General features: G+C 49.4%; 1 protein-coding gene across 1 annotated transcript in view; it reads right to left on the reverse strand.

Annotated features, from left to right (window-relative positions):
• The window catches only part of LGR6 (leucine rich repeat containing G protein-coupled receptor 6), a 130,353-nt gene that overhangs the window by 45,574 nt on the left and 60,750 nt on the right, over positions 1-24,029 (reverse strand). Inside the window, exons 4-5 of the mRNA XM_071578499.1 lie at positions 23,489-23,560; positions 1,463-1,678 (exon numbers count right to left, since the gene is read on the reverse strand). Of these exons, the coding sequence (XP_071434600.1) occupies positions 1,463-1,678; positions 23,489-23,560 (288 nt within the window). The remainder of the gene's footprint in view (positions 1-1,462; positions 1,679-23,488; positions 23,561-24,029) is intronic.

Below are 24,029 nucleotides of genomic sequence, written 5' to 3' on the forward strand. Positions count from 1 at the left end.
CCACAGAGCCTGGCAGGATCACACGTGTGTTCCCTTCCAACTGTGTGTGGTGGGACATTATTCTCTCCCTTGTGACCTAATGGTCAATGACTTTTATTTCTCGAGCTTGCCTGTTTAATTAAGGAGTTGCTTCTCGCCCAGAGTATGGGATAAGCCCAAATGAAAGCAGCATGTTTTGGAGGCTGAACTAAACCCCAAATGTCAGCTCACCCACTGGCAGAGTTATTAAAGCTGACTGAAGTGGTTGCATTCTGGTGGCCGTGGGTTGCCTCGCAGAACGAGCACTGTTGTGGGTGAAAACGATTTCTTCGACTTTTCTCAAGTTGCTTTTCGCATTTCTCCTAAATAAGCCTTTCTGCTTTGTCTAAACAGCTGAAGTTGATGTTTAATAAACCCCTGAACTGTGCTTTGTCCAAGCACTCTCTGTGCTGGATGGCTCCTGTAAACACTTTAAATTTTGAAAGGGAAATAATTGCTAAACTTTCACTAAGGCACCACATGCTGAGGTCACTTAACGCTCTGCTATCAGGACAAATCACCAAACTAGAGGTGGCATTTCTGTGGATAGAGGAGCTCCAAAGCAGTTGGCAGTCACACCTCACCTTGCTAATCAACACCAAAGAGGTAATGAGTAGCTAATTTGCACGTGGGAATTTCCTTTTAAAAGCACGATAGTCTCCAAGCCTCTGCTGATGGAAAGGATTCCCCTCCTGAGCAGCTGCCGGAGGGGTCAGTTCTATCCCTGAGCGAAGGTTGTGAGTGGTTGAGTGTCTCTGTTCCCTTGGAGTGAATGTTCTCCTCCTGGACCAGGTGTCCTGGAGCAGCATCACTCCAAACAGTCAGTAAAATGCTTATAATGCAAACTGGATTTCAACCACTGCAAAACCATCTGACCTGCAGACATAGCACAGTCATGCAAATAAGAAGGTGTGGGCTTGGACAAGGTCCTGAGGTTACACCTTTGGTTTAATATCTTATTTGGTAAAAAAAGGGATTTTTTGAGTTTGTGTTCCAAGAAATAGAAATATTGCTTTTCTTTTGACCTGACTGCAAGTTGTGACAATGCAATTTTAGTTTGTCTCGTTAGAAATTCCCATAGTTTTTACTCAGGGATTGGAGGGAGGAAGAGAAATGAGAAGCTTTTAGTTGCTTGAGTCTTTGAGGAAAAAAATAAAGTATTTTGTTTCCAGATAGTGATTATTTTAAATACAATTAATAAACATATATTGGAGAGCTTTGCAAAAGTGGGGGGAAATGTGAGGAAACTGTGCTAAAAATTGAAATAGGCAGTTTTATAATTTCGTATCCAATGATGGGCATCCCCTGAATCTTTAACAAAACTTCTGTCCCCACCAACACGGGGGGCAAAGAAGCTGCTTCTGGGGAGTGACCCCAGAGGAGGAGAAGGAGTCCATAGGTCAGGGCAGCACCTTGGGGAGGTAAAGAGTGGAGAAAGACTTACAGCACCACGAGGCTGCTGAGGTTCTGGAAGGCGAAGTCGGGGATGTGCCAGATGTGGTTGAGTGCCAGGGTCATGGCTTGGAGCGCTGGCAGCTGGTTCAGGGCCCGCACCGGGATCTCCGTCAGGGCATTGTCGTCCAACCACAGGTGGCGCAGGGACAGCAGCCCCTCGAAGCTCCTCTCGGGCACCACGGAGATCAGGTTGGCATCCAGGCGTCTGGGTGGGAGAGAAACAGGGGGGGGAATCTGTGATTCCACAGACTTCATGGTTACTGAACCCGGATAAAACAATGAATCATAGAATGGATTGGGTTGGAAAAGACCTCTGAGATCGTCAAGTCCAACTCTTGATCCAGCCCCACTGTGATCACTGTGATCACTCCGTGCCCTGGGCTGGTGATCACAGTGGGGTTGGATCAAGACGTGGTGGATTCTCACTCAGTGCCACATCCACAGAATCACAGAATGGATTGGGTTGGAAAAGACCTCCAAGATCATCAAGTCCAACCCTTGGGCCAACTCCAGGCCCTTTACCAGATCATGGCACTCAGTGCCACGGCCAAGCTCAGCTGAAAAACCTCTAGGGATGGGGAATCCACCCCCTCTCTGGGCAGCCCATTCCAATGCCTGAGCACTCTCTCTGCAAAGAATTTTTTCCTGATCTCCAACTCAATTTCCCCTGGCAGAGCTTGAGCCCATCGTGCCCCCTTGTCCTATTGCTAAGTGTCTGGGAGAAGAGACCAACCCCCACCTGGCCAGAACTTCCCTTCAGGCAGTTCCAGACAGTGCTGAGGTCACCTCTGAGCCTCCTCTTCTCCAGGCTGAACACCCCCCTGAAAGCCCTAAGCCTGGACGTTAAAGAATCCACCTTTTTATCTCACCCCCCACCAACTTGGCTCGGAGTCCCTTTTTTGGGGTCTCTCAAAGCATCAGTTTGGCAATGAGGGATCTCTCGTTGCTTCACCTGCCTGTGAGTGTTGTGCAAAGGCAGCGATGCCTGGGCGGGGTGGATTGATGGCCAGGGAGATTGGATGAGGTGGTAAATAGTGATTAACAAAGGAAGGTACCGGTGTGAGGCTTGGAGATGTCTGACCACCACCAAGGATCAATCAGCCTTTCTTGATGGTCCTTCGGTGCTGCCAAGGGGTGGCAGGTTGTGAAACACGGTGGTTGGGCTCAGTCCTTCCATGTGGGCTCCCCAGACGGGCACTGGCCAGTTGTGGTTTGCAGCCACCCCCCTTAAAACAAAAATCAAAGCTGCCTCCCCTGGGGCCGGGCTTGCCATGGATGTGCCCGAGCAAAGTGTGGAGGCACAGCCCAGTTTGGGGCACCTGCTCACACACCAACCCATTCCAGGAGGGAAGGATGAAACAGGGAGAAAAATTAGACTATTAAAATTTTTAACTATATTCCTTGTGACTGCAAAAGTAACTCCTTGCCAGGCAAAAGTTAAAAGGGACTTAAGTTTGCCTTAAATGTGGACAAGTGAGATAAAAGGGAATAAAAGACTGATAAGAGAAGGTCTGTTTAACACCTCACCATCAACAAGCAGCAGGGTAGAAACCTGGGTGGGGAAGTAAAAGGAACTACTGTTTAAATTGATATTATATAACATTCTTATATTAGAAAATAATGTGAATGTGATGAGTGTCTGTAACAGATATTTGAAATTACCTCTATAAAGATTTTTGTACACGGCAGACTTTGGAGCCTGAGCTCTCTGTGTGTCTCCAGCTATGGCCAAGCTGTAATAAAATTGTGATTTATCATACAAAAAAAATTGATTTAAAGAAAATATAGATATTGATGGTAAAGCACAATCTTATTACAGCTTGGCCAGAGCTGGAGACACAAAATTTGGGGCATGAGCTCCCTGTGTGTCTCCAGCTATGGCCAAGCTGGAACAAAATTGTGCTTTATCATACAAAAAAAAATTGATTTAAAGAAAATACAGATATTGATGGTAAAGCACAATTTTATTACATCTTGGCCAGAGCAGGAGACACAAAATTTGGGGCATGAGCTCCCTGTGTGTCTCCAGTTATGGCCAAACCTTAATAAAATTGTGCTTTACCATCAATATCTATATTTTCTTTAAATCAAGGATTGGTCTGGGATTGTGAGACCTGTGGCAGTTCTGCTTTGGGTGCTGCATCTGACCCCAACTCCAGCCCTGTGGAGGAGTCAGACCCTACATCACTGCTCAGGAATTAAACCCATTACATGTTTGGGCCTTTCTTCCCCCTTCATTTGCCAATTGCTTTTATTTTTTTTTTTTTAATCACGGTGGAAACCTTCAGGCAGTTGAATTTGAGGTTTTAATTTGGTGAGAAACTTTAATTTTGAGGATTTGTTTTTGTTTCGAAATAGGACGAGAAGCCAAAAAAATATTAAGCTTGTTATGAAAATCAAGTTTAAAAATTAGGTTTGGAAGTTGCCTCTCATTGCAACAATGGTGAGCAGGATATGGTGTCTTATCTGCAGATTTGAAAACCAGAATATAACAGGAAAACACTTCAAATTTGGATGAAATACCAGGAAACAATTATATCAAGGAAAAAGCAAATTTTAATTTCCATCAGCCAGCAGAGCTTGTTTTATTTTTCCAAGTTATCTAAAGGAAAGATCTCTGGATTCAAGCTGGAAAGAGAAAGCACTTTGCCTGTTATCAAAGCATGAGAGAGGGAAGTTGACAGAGCTGGCAAGGCCCAGCCCTCAGCTCAACAACCCTCCAGAAAGGAACGAGGCAAAGAAATTAGTATTTTTTACTCTATTAAGTATAGGATATAAAGTAATATTTTAGATATTTAGATATTTTACTCCCAGCACTGTTGTCTCCCCAGCACCAGACCCTTATTCAAAGAGCACAAACATTTCCTTGTTCACAAACCACTGGAAATGATAACCCAGGATGGGTTAAACAACTATTTCACTCCTCCCAAAACCAAGGAATTGTGAATTTTCCTGTTGAGAAGGGTAGGGATGTTTCAATTTCTGTCTCAATTTACCTGCTGTCCCCCAGAAGTCAAACAAGTCAGCAAAGAGCATCATTCACCCTCTGAGACAACAAACCCAAAGACAAAACAGCAGAAAAGCAAACCCTGCAGCAGCTCAGGGTTAAGATGAAAGATTCTACATGAAAAACTTCATGGAAATGTTTTGGGACAAACAAGAACTTTCAGACCAAAATTAAAACTTATGTGGGAAATGTTAATTTTTGCTTATTTTTATTTCATTCCTTCCTCAGCATAAGATTTCTGACAGTTTTTGGCATCATAATCTGCTAAAAAAAATAAAGGTGTTGCTTATTTTTCCCAGAGACATTCCTTCATCCAAATCCCTATATGTTTAATGGAAGTTGTTTTAAAGTGAATGCTCAGATTCAAGTTTAATTAATTGAAGATCAGACAATGAAATTATCTGCAGAGAAGAGTTTCTCAAGACCAAACTAAGCTTTGGGAAATGCCAAAACAGAGCCAGGGTCTGATGCACCAGGCTGAGCTGGGACAGGGACAGGGGAAGCAGAAGGAGCCCATGGCTGTCTGGATTTATGTCCCACTCTTCCCATGAGCTCCTGGGTGAAGCCACAAGGGTTTGGTTTCAGTGGGACGGTGCCCCAGCAGTTGGGGAAACCTTTGGTGGTGATGGATTTGCTCCATGGCTCTTCAGCACAAGCTCAGGAAAGACCCATTTCCCCTGGTCCATGGGTATGAAAAGTGTCAGTGGGGCAGCATGGGGGCCTCAGGGGATTTGGTTTCATAGAATCAGAGAATGGATTGGGTTGGAAAAGACCTCCAAGATCATCAAGTCCAACCCTTGATCCAACCCCACTGTGATCACTCCGTCCCCTGGGCTGGTGATCACAGTGGGGTTGGATCAAGACGTGGTGGATTTTCACTCAGTGACACATCCACAGAATCACAGAATGGATTGGGTTGGAAAAGATCTCCCAGATAATCAAGTCCAACCCTTGGGCCAACTCCAGTCCCTTTACCAGATCATGGCACTCAGTGCCATGGCCAAGCTCAGTTGAAAAACCTCCAGGGATGGGGAATCCACCCCCTCTCTGGGCAGCCCATTCCAATGCCTGAGCACTCTCTCTGCAAAGAATTTCTACCTGATCTCCAACTTCAATTTCCCCTGGCAGAGCTTGAGCCCATCGTGCCCCCTTGTACCTTTGGAGGTACTTGGACACCTGCTTGATGAAGCCCAGCTCTCCTGCTCCTCAGCTCTGCAGGAGCTGCCTGGTGGCCATGTGGCAGGTTGTGAATGTGTGGCCACTGTTAATGAGACACTTTCTGGCATCACATGCTCAGGAGGTATTGCTGCATAATTACTGCCTTAATCTGCTCTGGAGTGTGGAGATGAGAGCCCAGACAGATTCCTCAGTGGAGTGACAGGGACACTTTCTGCTGATTCCAGTGAACTGGACCTGAGCAGCCTGAGAAACAGCTTGGACCTCAGCACAGTGAGATGCACCCACCTGGAGCCAGGGAATCATGGAATGGATTGGGTTGGAAAAGACCTCCGAGATCATCAAGTCCAACCCTTGATCCAACCCCACTGTGATCACCAGCCCAGGGCACGGAGTGCCCTGGGCTGGTGATCACAGTAGGGTTGGATCAAGACATGGTGGATCAAGACATGGTGGATTCTCACTCAGTGCCACATCCACAGAATCACAGAATGGGTTGGAAAAGACCTCTGAGATCATCAAGTCCAACCCTTGGGCCAACTCCAGTCCCTTTACCAGATCATGGCACTCAGTGCCACGGCCAAGCTCAGCTGAAAAACCTCCAGGGATGGGGAATCCACCCCCTCTCTGGGCAGCCCATTCCAATGCCTGAGCACTCTCTCTGCAAAGAATTTCTACCTGATCTCCAACTTCAATTTCCCCTGGCAGAGCTTGAGTTAAAATTAGGAACAAGGAAGTGCCAGGTGAAGGCATTTCTTATGCAGCAGGATGGGCAGGACTCCTTATGTGCCTTTGCAGAACTGCTGAGGGGACAGGGAAGTGGCCTCAGTGACAGCTGCATTTTGGCACCACAAGGTCTCTGGGATGTTTCAGTGCTCCTCAGGGAGCTGCTGGCTCATTCTGGAATAGAGGTGCATTCTTTCTAATAAAAGCTGTGCATGTGGGGATTGCTAATTGCTATGGCTTTCAGACAGCTCTCTACCCTCTTCTGGAAGCAGCAAAGCTGAAGTTCTTGGCACGGAGTTGTTGGTAATTATATCAATTATACTAAACAAAAACCAACCCAACAGTTCTCTCCTTTCTTCAGTGTGTGACTCTGGCTCCGTAAGTGTTTTGTGTTATGATTTATACCTGAGATAATTGGGCTGATTAGTGGCTAAATGGGACAGCACAGGCTGGGGCTGGCTCCTCACCTTCCACGGAGATGTTTTAATCTTTCTTTCACCAACTCACTCACTTGGCTTTCCCTGCAAGCATTAACGCCTTGGTTGCTGGCAGAGGGAGATGCCTCCATCACGGAGCTGCTGGATGGCTTAGGAGTGGCACTTGATGCCACATCTGCCAAACAGGGCTGTGGGTCTGGAGAGCACATGGCACACTCCAGATGGGCAAGATTTCCAGGTGACTTTTCAGGCCCTGCAGAGCACTGTCCTGCTCACTGCACTCAGAAGGAGCTGATTTTATGTGGGACATTCAAGAACATCTTATGAAAATCACCAGCTGCTGGAAAGTCTCAACCTCTGCCTTTAGAGCTGCATCTGCTGCTGAGAGGGACATTTCTATGACTTCAACATGCCACTGAGTCAAAAGTGGCTAAAAGTGCCTAAAATTGCCTGCAGTCTCCTCAGAGTTTACTTCATCTTCTGTTTTAGGGACCACAGGTTTGGGCAGAGAGGGAGCTGCCTGGAGGAACATCACAAGCCCATTGGTCTGGGGCATTGGCATCTTTGTTCCCTGAGCAGATGTTCACATCTGTGCAAGCCATGGTGAGAGGAGCAGGTCAGCACTAAGTGTGAGTGCCTGAGCCTGCCAGGTGGTGCCTTTGCTGCTGCTGGTGCCAGTGGCAGCTCTGGGGAGGCAGAGGAATCTCTGTGGGGTGGGAAAAGGAAGTGCTCAGTTGGTTAAAACTTGGTTGTAATAACGCCAAGGTCATGGGTTCAATCCCCTGTGTGGGCCATTGACTTAAGAGTCGGACTCAATGATCCTTGTGGGTCCCTTCCAGCTCAGAATAGTCTGTGGGTCTGTGTTTCCTTGGGCAGGACAGTGTCAGGTTGGCCTCAGGTGGGTTCAGGGCTAAGGGCCCAACATGCCTTTGAAGAGCCCCTTCATTGCTTTGAGCACTGTCTGTGTTTGGGAAATGCCTGAGAAGGAATTCCCTGCCTGTGCCAGGAACAGTCCAGAGAGGAGGTTTGGACCAAGAACACTCTTAGGAGGAACCAGGCAGGTAGGGAAGTCCTTTTCTAAGGAGAAAAGGTTGAGAGTGGGAGATTTCTCCTTTCCAGTGCCACCAGTGGCTGCATTCAGGAGGTTTGGGGGGTTGGGGGGTTGTGCAGTCATCAGTGCACTGAATGTGTCTAAAATTTGTATTAATTCTTACAAGCTGAGCTACAAACTGAGATCTTTGGTTTCCTGTGTGACAGACCCAGCAGTTTCTAACAACTGTCTTGTCACAAGAGCAGCTTCCAGAGCACTTCAGAGGATGTACAAGTGTGTTTCTAAGACATCTGTAAGCACAAACATTGATCTGTGGGTAACATGACTGGCAGAATATCCAGGGCATAACCAGAACCAGTCTCTCTGTTCCCTAAGAGATGTGATACAAATCTCAGCCAATGCCTGACAGAAACCACTTTGCACCTTTCCAGTTCCTTCTGGCTGTGAAGGGGAAAGCTGAAGACTGGAGAGCCACAGAAATGCTCAGTGCCTCAATGTCAGGAAATATCCCAAATTTTGCTGCTGCCTTTTCTTCCTCACACACAGCAGAGCCAGTAAGGGTTGTATTGCCTGGGTGCCTCAGACCAGTTATGTTCCCCAACTGGTTTGCAGCATGGACTGGGTTGTTCCCCACAGCCCAGGCACCACAGGGCAGAGGGACCTCAAACTGCAGCCCATCCTCACAGTATTTTTTGCAATATATTGGGCTATTATTTCCCTTTCCAAAGCTCAGGAGTCTTGCCCCCAAAGATCACCTGCAGCACTGAGTGGTGCTGGACTGGGCTGTTCTCCCTCTGCATTGTAACTCTGTGTCCACAGCAGAACACGGGACAGAAAGAAAGGATGTTCTGGAGGCAGAACTGAGGCTGTTGAAGGAGTGAGGCCTGAGTGGGCAGCAGTGGGAGGAACCCCACCCCTCCTGGGGCACCCATTCCCTGCAGAGAGGTGCTGGATGTCTCCCTCGGCCCCAGCGCACGTGTGTCAGCTGAACAGAGCTGAGCTCACCACAAACGTCTAATTGGTGCCTCCAGGCAATCATGTCTCTCTTCCTGTCTGAGTTTATCTTGAAAGGCTCGATTGAGTTACCTCCTCTCCCATAATAGGATCTAAGTTCCTTGTAGTAACATAAGAAGGAGGTGATGTCACTGCAGCTAAACTTCTCTGATAACTTCCTAACGACTGGGGCCAACACCTCAGCTCCTTTCTCAGGCAGAGCTCCCAGACAGACACACTGAGTCAGTGCCTGAGCTCCAGGGAACTCGCTGGGCAGGAGCTGAGGGCATGGAGAGGAGGAAAGGCTTCAGAGCCACCTGTTTGAGGGCACTCTGTCCCTTCTGCCACACTCCCCACAGCTCCACGTGTGCTGCTCTTTCTGGCACAGCTCAGAGGTTCTGGGTCCCTGAGATGCCCAGGGGAGGAGGAAGGGCTTCTTCCATCAACTGGTATCAACTGGGACAGGGCAAAGGCAGCCAGGACTGCAGTGCTCACCTGGAAAAGGGAAACTGGGTCAAATTTCTGCTCTGCTTATTGTGTCCTTGTCACCATGTACTGTAGATGAGGTGGGTGTGGGTCCAGAGGAGGCCACTCTGAGGGCTGGAGTCCCTCTGCTCTGGAGACAGACTGGGAGAGCTGGGGGTGTTCAACCTGGAGAAGAAAAGGCTCTGGGGAGACCTCACAGCCCCTTCCAGTGTAAAAAAGTTGGTGACAAATTTTTTAGAAGGGTCTGTAGCAATAGAACAAGGGGTGATGGTTTTAAACTAAAAAAAGGGAGATCCAGACTGGATATGAGGTTGAAATTTTTTTACAATAAGTGTGCTGAAACACCAACACAGGTTGCCCAGAGATGGATGTGCCAACCCTGGAAACATTGAAGGCCAGGTTGGATGGGGCTCTGAGCTCCCTGATCTGGTTGAAGATGTCCCTGCTCATTGCAGGGGTTTGGAGTAGGTGACCTTTAAGGTCTTTTCCAACCCAAAGCATTCTGTGAATGACACATTATTGCCTTGCAGGCCTACACCTACACCTGGGCTCTCTGCCCCCTGTGAACTCACAGCCCTCAAGCAACACTCACAAGTGTTGCCCAGTTCCATTTCCAGGCTGAAAACTCCAGTGAAAACCATCCCAGGTGGTGAGTGGAGGTTCAAGACACAAACATGTTTGCAGTTGGCTGTGGAACAGGACCTGGTGGAAAAGTTTGCAGGGCTCTGTTTGGACTGCAGAGAGTCTTCACTCCTGACTCAATGGGGCAGGATCCTCTGGGAAGGTCTCCACGAGGGATGCTCAGGAAATGAAATCAGAGCAATGCCCAGACTCCACACAAAGTGCCTTTGGTGCAGACAAGAGGGCTTTGTTATCCCCAGTTGCAGACACCTCCAAAACCCCTCAGGTCAGAACGGTACAAGGAGGATTGCCAAGATCTCTGTGCAGCTACAGAAACTGCACAGACAGCTGGGCAGCTGTGCCAGCTCCCCAACCAGCCCTGTGTGCCTGGCATTGCCCACCCTGGCCACGGTGCCAGGCACAGGGAAATGGGGAAGGCACAGAAAGCAGCCAGAGTGTGAGCAGAGCAGCTCCAAAGCCCACCAAGCAGTGTGGGACCTGCAGGTTTGCTGGGAAAAACGGTGTTTGCCAAGCATAGGAGCCAACTGGGAAAGAGAAGGAAGAGCAGTCCTTGGGGACAGAAGGGACAGTCCACACTGTGCTCTGGGGAGAGGACTCTGAACAGGCCATGGCACACCAAGACACCCCAATGCACTGGAGACCTGTGTCCATCTCTGGGCTCTCAGCATGAGATTCACATGGGCCTGTCAGAGCAGGTCCAGAGTGGGGCATGGAGATGCTTCCGGGGCTGGAAGCTCTAGAGACAGGTTGGGAGAGCTGGGAATGTTCACCTGGAGAAGAGAAGGCTCCAGGGAGACCTCAGAGCTCCTTCCAGTGCCTACAGGGGCTTCAAAAGAGATGGAAAGGGTCTTTGGACAAGGGCCTGGAGTGACAGGACAAGGGGAAATGGCTTCCCACTGACAGGGGGAAGCAATAGATGGGATATTGGGAAGAAATTCTTCCCTGTGTGGGTTCTGAGGCCCAGAGAGAAGCTGTGACTGCTCCATCCCTGGAAGTGTCCAAGGCCAGGTTGAACAGGGTGTGAAGGAACCTGGACTGGTGGAAGGTGTCCCTGCCCATGGCAGGGGGTGGAATGAGATGATCTTTAAGATCCCTTCCAACCCAAACCACTCCATGATTCCATGACTCTATGGCAGATGTTGCCAGTTTAAATACCGTCCTCATTCCTTGCTTGCCTTCCTATCTCCAGTTTACCTGGAGCTTCTCTGTGGTCCATCAGGAGTGTTTACACACCAGTGCATGGACATCTGGGACCCATCTTCCTTTTGCAGGGACACACCTACTGTGCAGAACATCTGGGACTCATCTTCCCTGCCATGTGACTGTGCCTACTGAGTGGAACATCTGGGACACATTGCCCATCGTGTCCATTGAGTTGTCACCAGGGATGGGCAGCGTACCCTGGGTACTGTTTGGATGAGTTAAGGTTCATGACTCCCCATAATAAGGTCGATGGAAAGCCCATTGGAGCTGACAATATGACCAGTTGCCTTTATGAGGCAAGAGTGTGTGTGTGGATTGTGGGTGTGAGCTGTGATTATTATTTCTTTAGTGTCTATAGTGTGCCTGGAACACACATTGAGGGCAGTCATGGACCTCTTCCTGACAGCTCTTACAGCCTGAGATGGGAAGTGATGTTGTGGATGAGAGGGGTATGAAGGTGGAATTAAGTTTCAGTGCTTGTCAGAGTCCCTTCTGAGAGACATTTGCTTGTTGAAGGTGGGCACTGCAGTCATTGCAGTGAGCAGAGAAAGGTAGGAACAATCCAGATGGATGTGTGAGCACCAGTTTCAGCTTGGAGTAAGTGATCTCTTGAGTTTTTATCCAAGTGGAGTTCCTGGTGGCCCCTCCACTGATTGCTACAGTCAACACAGAGAAGTTTGGAGGTGCCCACAGTACCTGATGGGCACAGCCAGGGAGGTGGAAGCACTGCCAAGCTGCTGGACAAGCACAGCTCAAACCACCCACCCATGCTGGGACCTCTTCAACCAGCAGCACAACTGGTGCACCCTGGATGTGCTGGGGCAGGGCAAGGGAGTGTCTCATCAACATCCCCTTCCAGGTGGTGCCAACCACCAGCTCAGTGAATGGGAAAATCAGAAAAAGAAGTCTCAAGAGAGGAATTGACTCAGGAGATCATCATGGACATGATGGCCCAACCAGAGGTCATTGGGAGCTGAATGATCTACTTTCTGCACATTCCAGGAATTTCAAAAAAGCTGCTGCTTTTTACACAGTGTGCACAAATCTGATGCAGTTGGGGTAGTTTCTGTCTCATATCTCCATACCCCACTCTTGGGAGGAGATAGAAATTCATGGAGCCACCTGTTTTTCTGTATTATTTTCCAGTTCTGAAGTGAGTGAAGTTTGATAAACTTTTAGCTGTAAGCCTGATAAACAACACAACTCTCTTGTCTTCCTGGGAGATGAGCCCTGATATCATCCACAGTGTGGACACTCAAAGGCATGAGACATATGGACATTGCCTTTACATAAACCTCACATCAACCCATTGCTCCAAGACAGCAAATAATGGATGAAGAACAAATGCAGGCAGGGGTTTATTGGGGCAGTGCTAAAGAGAACTGTTCCTTGAAGATGATACATTCAACAGCTTGTGTGTGGTCTTTAAATCTTCCTCTCCAAAAAAGCTATTGAGGTCATTGTGGTGGGACAACCACAATGAATTTCATGCTTTTTAACTCCTAAGCAGAAAAGTCTTTAATCTGACCAGCTGAGTTCCTCCTATTGACAGGAAAAACCCCATGTCTGTGATGTATCCAGTAGCCATGTCTTATTTCTGACTTGCCCCCAGAGTTTTGGTTACAAAATCCAATCCCTCCAGCTCTGAAATGCAAAGAAATGCCTCCCTGGGTAGAGCATAAGGGGCTCCTTGCACTTGTTTTCCTACAAAAGTGTGTGCTGGGTCATGTGCAGGGGCCATGGGGGAGGAGAGAGGCTCAGCTCTGCTTTGGTACCCACGCTCTGAGGCTTTGTCTCAGCTTGGAGGGTGGTTTGGATGGATAAAAATGAGAAGTGGGGACAGGGACATATTATTTTTTTGCTCTCCAAGGGTGGGAAAACCACATCTCACCCAACTTTATTCACCCAGAACTTGAAACCAATTACAGGGTCTTTCCATAGCCAGAAGAGAAAACCAGAGTCCTCCAGAGAGTGATTCATCTCCCAGACAGGGCTCTGAGATAAGAGATGATTCACCCTCTGGAGATGCTGATCATTTTCCACTGCTGATGAGGTGAGGTGAGCAAGATCTAGACAGCTACAGTCAGAGGAGACAAATCCACCTGGTCTGCCTGAGGGAGGTGTGGGCACAGCAGAAACTTATTCAAAGTGAAGAAAGGTTGTGTAGTGAGGCCATGGGGGTGACTCAGAGGAATTTGATCTCCTTCCTGGTGGTATTTTAGGCTCTCCCATCATGAGGGAAGGATCTATCACCCCAGGCACAGCAGAGGCACAAAGACACCAGTGTCGTGGTCCCAGTCACCCAATCCCAGCTACAAACCTGGCCCAGGCTGCTCCATTGCAAGGCCAAATGCCAGTGTGGCTGATGCCAGTTCTGTTATCTTCAGGCATGCCATGAGTGCCACCTCACTGCTCTTCCCTGACCTCTTCCTTGGGCTCCAGGAAGACCCTGCAGCCAGTAAATGAGGTTACAGGGCTGAGGTGGCCTTGCCACAGGCAGCTCCCTCCTATGCCACTGCTGTGTTATGTTGACTTTACAGATATCTGTTTCTTCCACAGCTTTTATCCTCTAAACAAGCAATGGAAGCCACCCCTTGCAGAACCCTCACTGCATCACGTGTGATTTATAGAGAAGGATATTGCTGGGAACAGCAAACTGTCAGATCTCAAACAGATCAAAGAAGTGAAATGAGGAATGAGCTGACTGAGCTCTCCAGGTCATGTTGATTCCAAAGGAATTTTTGTCTTCCTTCTGTCACGAGAGTTTTTATGCTTGTGAGAATCTGACCAGGTGGGAAGAGCTTTTCCTCCTTCATCAACATCAAAGTCCACACGTTCTCAAATTGCTGTAAGTCATTTTTTGCATTTTAATCTCTGGCCATATGTACAAAAATAATTGCCTGCCTTGAGGGACAGGGGATGAAGAAGCTTTCATTACATTCCCACAGGACTCCAAATGTCCCAGCTAAACATGGGACCAGAGCAATGGCAAACCAGTGGGATGGAGGAAGTGGATTGTTTTAATTAGGGGTACAATTAACCCGTGAGCAGAGAGTTCCATGTCAGGCTAATTTGCCACTTAGAGATTAGGGGTCAATACATCTGGAGTGAAATCAGAATATAGTGGGAAGTTACACTTGTAGCAAACCTGAAAATGCTTTCAATATTTTAAAGAACAATAAATATGACACAGTTTGTCCTCCAGTTTGCATCCCATCAGCTTGTGAAGGGATTGGATCCTTCTGCAGGACAGATGTGGAGAGGAGAGCACAGGAGCTTCTGAAATGGGAGGGTGCTGTGAGTGGGAATGGTGATAATGGGACCAGAGTCCTCCTCAGGGAGAGTGTGGCCAATCTCAGCTGGGAACAGCAGGTTTGTGGTGGGATAATCCTGCAAATATTCCAGAGGGATGCAGAGCACAAAGGCCATGAGGGAGAAAGGGGAACTGAAATGGCAGCAAGGATGGGATCCCAGGGAATGGGACCTCTTGGGCTGTTGCCCACCATCTGTGTAGGTGGCACTGGCAGTGGCTAACTGGGCACTGGGGGCTTTAGCCACAGGGCAGCAGGAGGTGCTTGGTCCCTGCTGACATGGAGGGAAACACTTCCCTGACACTCTGCACACAGGAGGAGTCACCGAGAGACAGAACACAAATGGACACACAGTCACAGAATCATAGAATGGGTTGGGTTAGAAAAGACCTCCGAGATCAGCAAGTCTCATCCTTGATCCAACCCCACTGTGATCACCAGCCCAGGGCACTGAGTGCCCTGGGCTGGTGATCACAGTGGGGTTGGATCAAGACATGGTGGATTCTCACTCAGTGCCACATCCACAGAACGGATTGGGTTGGAAAAGACCTACGAGATCATCAAGTCCAACCCTTGGGCCAACTCCAGTCCCTTTACCAGATCATGGCACTCAGTGCCACGGCCAAGCTCAGTTGAAAAACCTTCAGGGATGGGGAATCCACCCCTCTCTGGGCAGCCCATTCCAATGCCTGAGCACTCTCTCTGCAAAGAATTTTTTTCTCATCTTCAACTTCAATTTCCCCTGGCAGAGCTTGAGCCCATCGTGCCCCCTTGTCCTATTGCTGAGTGCCTGGGAGAAGAGACCAACCCCCACCTGGCTAGAACTTCACAGGTTATTTTCCTGGATGTCATCAAGCCCAGCAGCAGGAGAGTCAATCCTTTTGGGATACAGAGCTGTGGGACTGCCCACAGGGCACAGCCAGTGTTTGCCAACAGAGTGGGGCATCCTGCCAGGGGGACAAGATAAAACCCAAAGTGTGGGGGGGAAAGGAGGCAAGAAGGGTCTGATTTGGTGCTGCAGGACCTTGAGGCTTGAGTCCTCATGAAGGGAAGTCCTGCTGGTGGTCTCAAAGGCAGAGCATGGCTGAGGGGCAGGAGAGACTGATGGCAGAGGAGAAGGAGAGATTTGTCAAAAAGGGTCTAGAAATCATTTCCAGGTTTCATGTGCCACAGTTGGTTTCTGTGCTTGCAAATACAAGGGTTGGAGGCTGCTGGGTCAGGAGGAGCTGTGGGGAAACGTCTCAGTCACAGCTGGTCCAAGGCCCTGAGTGTTGCTGATCACTTGGATGTGGCAGAAACATGTGAAAGGTGCTTTATAGGACTGGATGGGCTTTGCAGACTTTGAGCCAAAACACCAGACTTCTGGTTCCCTCCTACCCCTAATTTTAGTACTGATGGACAATGATTCATGTGCTGTCTCTCCTCTGGAGCAGAGTTACAAATCCCTGCACATGCAGGCCAGGGGTGGACTGGAGTTTTGGGTAACTCCCTGAGTCACATCATGTGCCAGGTGCCAAGGTGTCCTGGTTTTAGCTGGGATGGAGCTGATTTTCTTCCCAGTAGCTGGTAGGGCTGTGCTTTGGTTTCCATGTGAGAATAGTGTTGATACCACTCTGATGTGTTGGTTGTAGTTGGGAGGTTCTTACCCTAAGACTTTTCTGTTTCTGCAGCTCCACCAGTGAGCAGGAGCACAAGAAGCTGTGAGGGAGCATGGCCAGAACAGCTGACCTGAACTTGCCAAAGGGATGTTCCACACCATGGAGTGCCCAGTACAGAAACTGGGGTGGGAGGGTTGGCTGGGGCTGCCCTTTGCTGCTGGGCATCAGTCAGTGGGTGGCCAGTAATTATATTATTCACCATTTGTTTTTCATAGGTTTTATTCCTCCCTTTTCATTACAATCATCATTAGTATTATTGTAATTTAATTTTTTTAAGTTAATAAACTGTTCTTGTGTCATCCCATGAGTTTCACCTTTTCTTTCCCACCTGAGCAGGATGGGGGGAAGGAGCAGTGCCTGGTGCTTGGCTGCAAGCTGGGGTTAAGTCATGACACAAGGACTTCATGAGGACATCAAGCCTGATGCACAGGTGGATATCAGAGCTAGAAGTCATCTATGCTCAACTATCACCTCAACTCATCTCACCCATACTCAGATGTCTCCTTTTGAACTGTGTGTCCCTCTCCAGCTGTGAATGGAGAGGACCAGGCACTGCCATCTGTCTTTGAAGGCTCATTTCTGCTTTCCAGGAGATTCGTTTCTCTCCCAGGGCATCTACTTCTGTCTCTTGACTAAAAGGTGCCACTCAGACACATCAAGATGAGCTCAGCTGTGGCCTTCCACGCTGCTGATGTGTGTCAGCATCTCCAAACTGTTGGGGTCTGGTGTCTCCATGAGGGGACAAGATTGTGGGAGGAGGGAGAAGGTAAATAAGGGGATGTCTTTGGCCAGCAGGGAGAAATGTGACTCTCAAAGCTCCTGTGCCTTTGCTGCTGCTCTTAGTGGGTCTGAAAACATGCCACTGTCCTGGGAATGCCCAAAGTCTCTCAGAATCCCAGCAAGTAGCTCTTAGTGCAATGTCTTCCCAGTCTGGAAGTGGGAATCCCAAGGAAAAGCAGAGGTTTGGGATCCCTGGTCATTGACTGGAAATCAGCTCACCATGCAGAAAGCACAGGCTGGTGCCATGGGTCTGAACTAAAGTCATAACTTCAGGAAAGATGCACTGGGCCATTAACAAATCTTATCCTCACTGGGCCTCAGAGCCACGTCAGAGAACTGTGGTGGTTGTCCAGAGGCTCCCACACAGCCCCTCATACTGGAAAAGCTCTGAGAGTCTCCTGGCTGGCATTAATCTCATGTGGGCAACACCCACCCAAACCAGCCTGACACATGGGAAGCATCTTCCCAAAGTGCTGATCTGCAAGAAACTCCCCAAAGAGCTTTTCATAGATATTTGAGAAAGAAAAACCAGGAGTTTATCTTGATCTCTTAATCCATCAGGGTTTTTTTTTTCTCTCTCTGCTTTCTCTACCTTGGCAACTTGGTAATTATAATTTATAGCACCTGCTTACTTTGAAATACCTTGGCCTCCTCCTGCCTGGCACAGGAACAGACACAGTGCCCATCTGCTTCAGGTAAGTGCTCCCAAACCACAAAGTCGTTAATTAGACTGACACACGACTCTTCCAGAATACACATGGAATGTTGTTACTGCACCCATAAACCACTGGCAACCAGATCCCCTGCCAGGGCATCACAACTGGGGCTGAGCATTACGTAAGGCCTTGGCACCCCTCGCAGGGCTCACAGCGTTGCCATCAGGTGTGCGTGTTCTCTCTAATCCTCCCCACTGGGCTTCCCAACATGCTGCCCAGATAAATCCAGCCTGCTGGGAAGCAGCTCCCTCACACTTGGTAGGAGGCTCAGTCTCCAGTGCTTTGCCTTCTCTTCTTTTGAAATCCAAACTCCCTTTTGTGTTCATCCAGTGAGCTCTGCCAAGGTCTCCTTCCTGGCAGCCTGGGCTCCAGGCAGTGATGCCTCCACATCCTGTAGCTGACAGGGAGCAGGGCAAGGCTGGTTCTGGCCCTGCAGCTTCCCTGAAGGGAAGTTCTGGCCAGGTGGGGGTTGGTCTCTTCTCCCAGGCACTCAGCAATAGGACAAGGGGGCACGATGGGCTCAAGCTCTGCCAGGGGAAATTGAAGTTGGAGAGCAGAAAAAAATTCTTTACAGAGAGAGTGCTCAGGCATTGGAATGGGCTGCCCAGAGAGGGGGTGGATTCCCCATCCCTGGAGGTTTTTCAACTGAACTTGGCCGTGGCACTGAGTGCCATGATCTGGTAAAGGGACTGGAGTTGGCCCAAGGGTTGGACTTGATGATCTCGTAGGTCTTTTCCAACCCAATCCATTCTATGATTCTGTGATTCGGGGGACCTGTGGGGAGGGGTGTTTGCAAAGACAGGAGGGGCTGATGTGGACGGGGCTGTTTGGGTGGATTTGACACTTGCCTGCTTGGGGCTGAGTGAAGAGTGGGCACCTCTGACTGGGAAAAGGTGCACCCTCCCAGTGGGTGCCTCCCTCTGAGGAGGGGTGGCACAGAGCACAGGAAGCCCCTGATGAGAGATGGTCAGTGACACAGAGTGGTTCAACCTGGAGCAGCCAAGATTTGGGTGAGCACATGAGGTGATGGGCAATGGGTATCCAGGACCTACAAATGCCCTTGGCACAGAGTTATGTTGAATGATTGGAAACCTCCTCCTGGCTGGCCAGTCTTCCCAGCACCTGTGTGAGAGTTTGCAGGAGGAAGCCCTGTCACTATGTTTGAAATATTATTTGTCAAAACTTGGTCCACATTTTCCTCGGTTAGAAAAGGTGTGTGGGGATCCCACAGGGCAATGGGAATGTCCTATTGGAGAGAATCCACAGGGGAACACCCTGACCTTTCCATCTCACCTAAACTTGCCTGAATTTTTTTTTTTACCACGGTGTTTGTCCTGTGAAGGACTGGATCTTCAGTAATTTGGGTTTCCTGAGAGCCAGTGAGGCTCATCCAGGGCAGTTAAAATCAGTGCTCTGTCACTGCTGGTTCAACAACACACCTTTTGTGGGTGACACCACACCTGCCACAAAATACTCTGCACCCCTGAAGCTCATGGATTGGCAGCTTTGAGAAAGCCTCTTGCCTGAAGACAGGCCCTCAGGAAGGCAAGAACAGGGGGAGACCCACAGAAGCAGAGCAGTGTCAGCATGGTCTTTGCTAACACCCATCTTTCTCCTTCCTTGTCTGGTCTTCTAGAGACAGATGTGAGAGCAGGACCCAGGGCACTGCACAGAGAGCTGCTCCTTCCTCTGCCTGGAGTTGGAGCCCTCGGTCCAGACCGCCCCAAAGCTCTGTGGGAAGGCACTGGGGGGCTCCAGTGTGGAACAGCCTTCCCTGGGGACAAGGCATTCTGGAGCTGTGCCACCTGCTCTGATCATCCTGGACAGGGCACTCCTATTTCCCAACAGAAAGGAGCAATGACTTCCCTTCTGCTCTCTGAGTAACAGCAGAGTTTCTTCCTGCCCAGACTTCCCTCTCCTTGTGCCTGCATGTAAAGTTGATCTCCTGCTGTTGGGGACTCCCAGCCTTGCTCCAGGTTTCCAGCAGGTTCCTGCAGAGCCTGAGGAGTGTCTGCTGCCTGCACTGTCCAGCTCTCTCTGCCTGTGCTGAGGGATTTCAGCACAGATCTGGCCATGCCTCATGCCTGGCAGCCAAGCTTGGACCTCAGCAGTGCAGCCAAGGGACCTGGCAGCTCAATTCCAAGTGCCACCAAAGCTTGGGTTGCATGTGTCTTATCTCATCCTCTTTGAATGCCCAGAGGCCAAGAGAGCTGCCACACTTGGAGACAACTGGAGTTCAATCATCATTATTTTCCTCTTTCCTATTTCAGAGACTCCACTGACAGAGTTTTTTTGCTACATTTCAGCTCTAACTTTGTGCTGTGCAGGCAGTAAATGCCATCCTCTGTCTGTCCCACAGTGGCTACAACATCCCTTTGTGTCCCACTTGTCTGGCCACCTCATCCCTGGCATTGCTTGGTAAGTTCTTCTGGTAGAGCTACACTCAAAACAATTGCCCTCAGCCTCCACTTAGTTTGGCTGCTTCTGTTGTAACCCTGAGAAAAGCCTTGTGTGCATTGAGGAGTCTGCCTTTCTTCTCTGTCAGTTTGTCCCTTAGGGTTCCACACTTTCCCTCCAACTCCTGCCTCAACCCCAGAATGCCAAACAAGGACTCCAAATGTAAACATCTGAAAGAGCAAGAAAATAAGCAGCACACAATCCCTTTCTGTCTGGTGCTGCTGTCCCACCCCACTCCTGTTGGCTCCCACTTCCACCCCTTCCCAGCTCTCCTGCCTGCTTAGCTTGTGTTGGCAACTTGCAGACAGAGAGTTAATTTTGCACCAGATGCCACTTCAGCCCAGCAACTCAGGGGCTGTTGTGATGGGCTGTGAAGCCACTGCCCCTTCTGAGAGGAAAAAAGTCATCTCTGGGCAACCCAATTACTCTGGATCTCAGATAGCCTGACCAGCAACGCTTGGAACCTGCTGTGGATGACCTGTAGGTGTTCCAGGCTGGCTAATTTTTGGCAATGAATACACAAGAGTCTCATAAACTTGTGGAAAATGACTCAGATATTTGAAAAAGAGGAGGGGGGAATTCACTGTAGTGCAGACCTGCATGGAGCCTCTTGGTCTGAGGTGAACAGCTACATTTGGAAAAGCCATGGCAGCACCAGTGGAAACCAAGCAGAGCATCTCAGCTCTGGATCCACTTCAAGACATCGTGCTGCCCATGCTGTGCCACTCCTGCTGGGTGGGAGCTGCAGGAAAACATCTCTGAACATGAGCCAGAAGAGCTGCAGGACCCTGCAAGCAGTGGCTGTTCTCTCAGGGCACCAGCCCAGGATTAGCTCCAGGGTGTTTTCCAGGTCCTGCTCCCACCAGTGTGAGGCACAGCAGTGGTACAATCTCATAACACAAGGTGTGGCTTCAGAAATGTCCCCATCCACCCAGGGCAGGGCTGTGCCTCACATCCATGCTGGGCTTAGTCACCAGACATGGTTCTTGGGTCTCCACCCAGCCCAAGGGTCTCTCTTGTGCAGTTTCTGTGTGAAGAGGAGAAAGGAGGTTGTAGTGAGGTGGGTCTGTCTCTTCTGCCATGTTTCAAGTGATAGGATGGGAGGAATGGCCTTTTATTGCACCAGGGGAGGTTCAGTTTAGATATTAGGATTTTTTTTCCCCTGAAAGAGTATCAGGCACTGGAATAAGTTGCTCAGTGATGTGGTGGAGTCACTGTCTCTGGAGGTGTTCAAGAGGTGCCTGGATGTGGCACTTGGGGGTGTGGTGTAGGAGTCTTTATGGTGGTGCTGAGTTGATGGTTGTGATTGACCTGGAAGGTCTCTTGCAGCCTTGATGATTCTGTGAAAGGACATGTCATCATCTTTACCTGCACATGCTCTCCATGCTTTCAAGTGCTCAGGCTTGAGGCACAAGCCAAGTTTGGAGTGGTGCCAATATGAGGCAGAGCTGGTTTGTGCCTATCCTCTCAGAGAATAACCATCCTGGGGATCACCATCCTGGGGAATAACTCAGGAATAACTCCCACCTGTACTCTCCATGCTGAGGGCAGGAGCCTGTTGGTGATCTTTGATCATGATCTTTCTGAGGGGCACCTTCTGCCCATCCTTTAACCAGGTAGCTCTGACAGGCAGAGTTCTCCATTGCATTGAGCACTTCTGGAATTTTTGCTTCCACAAGACTCTTCCCCATCTGGCTGAAGAGCTGACCCAGCCTGCAGGGCATGCATGGAAAAGTGGCATCTGGGCACCTGCCTGCCCTCATGGCCTTACCCTGGATTCTTGCAGGCACAGACAGAACGGGATGGATGAGGTGGGTTCACTGATGTGGGACCTACAGGAGTTACTGCTGCTCCACTGCTGTCCCCACTGAGCCTTTGGGACAGTCCTGCTCTCCTGGAGACTCCCAGAAACCACTCCCAGACATTTCTATGATAAAAGCACCATGTAAGGCAGGGACTGAAGTTAAAGATTAGGGATAAGGTCACTTTTTCAGTGGTTCAGCCCAACTCAGAACACTCTGACAAACTTCTGCAGGGCTGCCTGCACCAGTTGGGCAATTCCCAACCAGAAACCCTAAACTCAGGGACACCACCAGGGTCTGTTTGCAACTCTGTCTACACTCAGCAAAACTGCAAATATTTCAGATTTTTAGTGAAAATTTTAGTGAGAATTAGGGGTTCTGTGGGGGAATTAGGGGTTCTATGGGGGAATTAGGGGTTCTGGGGGGAATTAGGGGTTCTAGGGGGGAATTAGGGGTTCTGGGAGGGGAATTAGGGGTTCTATGGGGAAATTAGGGGTTCTGGGGGGAATTAGGGGTTCTGGGAGGAATTAGGGGTTCTATGGGGGGAATTAGGGGTTCTATGGGGGAATTAGGGGTTCTGGGGGGAATTAGGGGTTCTAGGGGGGAATTAGGGGTTCTATGGGGGGAATTAGGGGTTCTGGGAGGGGAATTAGGGGTTCTGTGGGGGAATTAGGGGTTCTAGGGGGGAATTAGGGGTTCTATGGGGGGAATTAGGGGTTCTGGGAGGGGAATTAGGGGTTCTGGGGGGAATTAGGGGTTCTAGGGGGGAATTAGGGGTTCTATGGGGGGAATTAGGGGTTCTGGGAGGGGAATTAGGGGTTCTATGGGGGAATTAGGGGTTCTGGGTGGAATTAGGGGTTCTAGGGGGGAATTAGGGGTTCTGGGAGGGGAATTAGGGGTTCTGTGGGGGAATTAGGGGTTCTATTGGGAAATTAGGGGTTCTATGGGGGAATTAGGGGTTCTATGGGGAAATTAGGGATTCTCTGGGGGAATTAGGGGTTCTATGGGGAATTAGGGGTTCTGTGGGGGAATTAGGGGTTCTATTTTTAGTGAACATAGAAGGAAAAACCTGCTGTGGATGTAGTCAGTTGAAAGGAAAAGCACAAGCAGAGCTTCAGCTTCTCAGGACTGAATTTTTAACAGTGTTTTAAAGCATTTCCACCCCGACACAATTACCCTCCATTTGGGTACAACAGCCCATCTCACATGCTGACAGAGCAGAGTGTCCTCTGTGCTCCCTGGCAGGTCCCACAGTGGAGAGGACAGAGACTCTTTGGGTGGACATTTTCCAACGTTCCTTGAAATATGAGTTGGCACTGGTGGCCTTTTCATCACGCTGCTCACATGGGGAGCTGTAATTTCAACATCCTCTACCAAGACTGTGCTTCTTCCTTGAAAACTGCCCTCTCCTCCCTTCTACTCTAAGTGACAGTAATCTTTGCATAAATTGGAAAAGAAAAGGAAGAAGGAACAGAACATCCTTGACAAAGGAACTAATGACTCAAGTGCTGGGAAGCCTGAGGCTCCCAAGGGACTGTGCAGTTTGCAGCATTGATTGTTAATGACTTACAGAGATTGGAGGTTTGGAAGATCTCTCAGTGCCTCTGCAGGGATGCGACTCAGCTGATTGTTCTGCAACATCCTATAATTAGAAATGAGAAAACTTTGTTAAAAAAAAATAAAAAGCCTGACATAAAATGGAGGATGTTGCTGCCTGTTTCTGAAGCTGCTCTGGGCTCTCTCTGGAGAAGGTGGAGGGGTTGGAAAGCACCTGGTGTTGGCCAACCAGGGCTCTTAAGGTGAGCTGCAGCCCAGGCTGGCCCAGGACCTGTAGCAGAGGGGCCCAGGGGTGAGTTTGATGCTGTCATGGGGGTCCACTCAGAGGATGTGACGTGCATCTGTTATCCCAGAGTGACACCAGTGCTCTCAGCTTTGTCCTGGTGCAAGGCCTCCTTCTCCCAGGGGCATCAGCTGTGGGTGCTCCACAGGGTGATGGAAAGCAGCCCCTGGGCAGGTTTCCTCTCCCACTGAGGGGCAGCTACAGACACAGGGGGTGAGGAACTGTCCAGAGCTGTCTGCTGAGGGGCTCTGCAGCCTTGGCACTGCCTGCA

This window comes from Pithys albifrons, chromosome 28 (genome assembly GCF_047495875.1).
Source record: "Pithys albifrons albifrons isolate INPA30051 chromosome 28, PitAlb_v1, whole genome shotgun sequence".
Taxonomy (NCBI): Eukaryota; Metazoa; Chordata; class Aves; order Passeriformes; family Thamnophilidae; genus Pithys; species Pithys albifrons.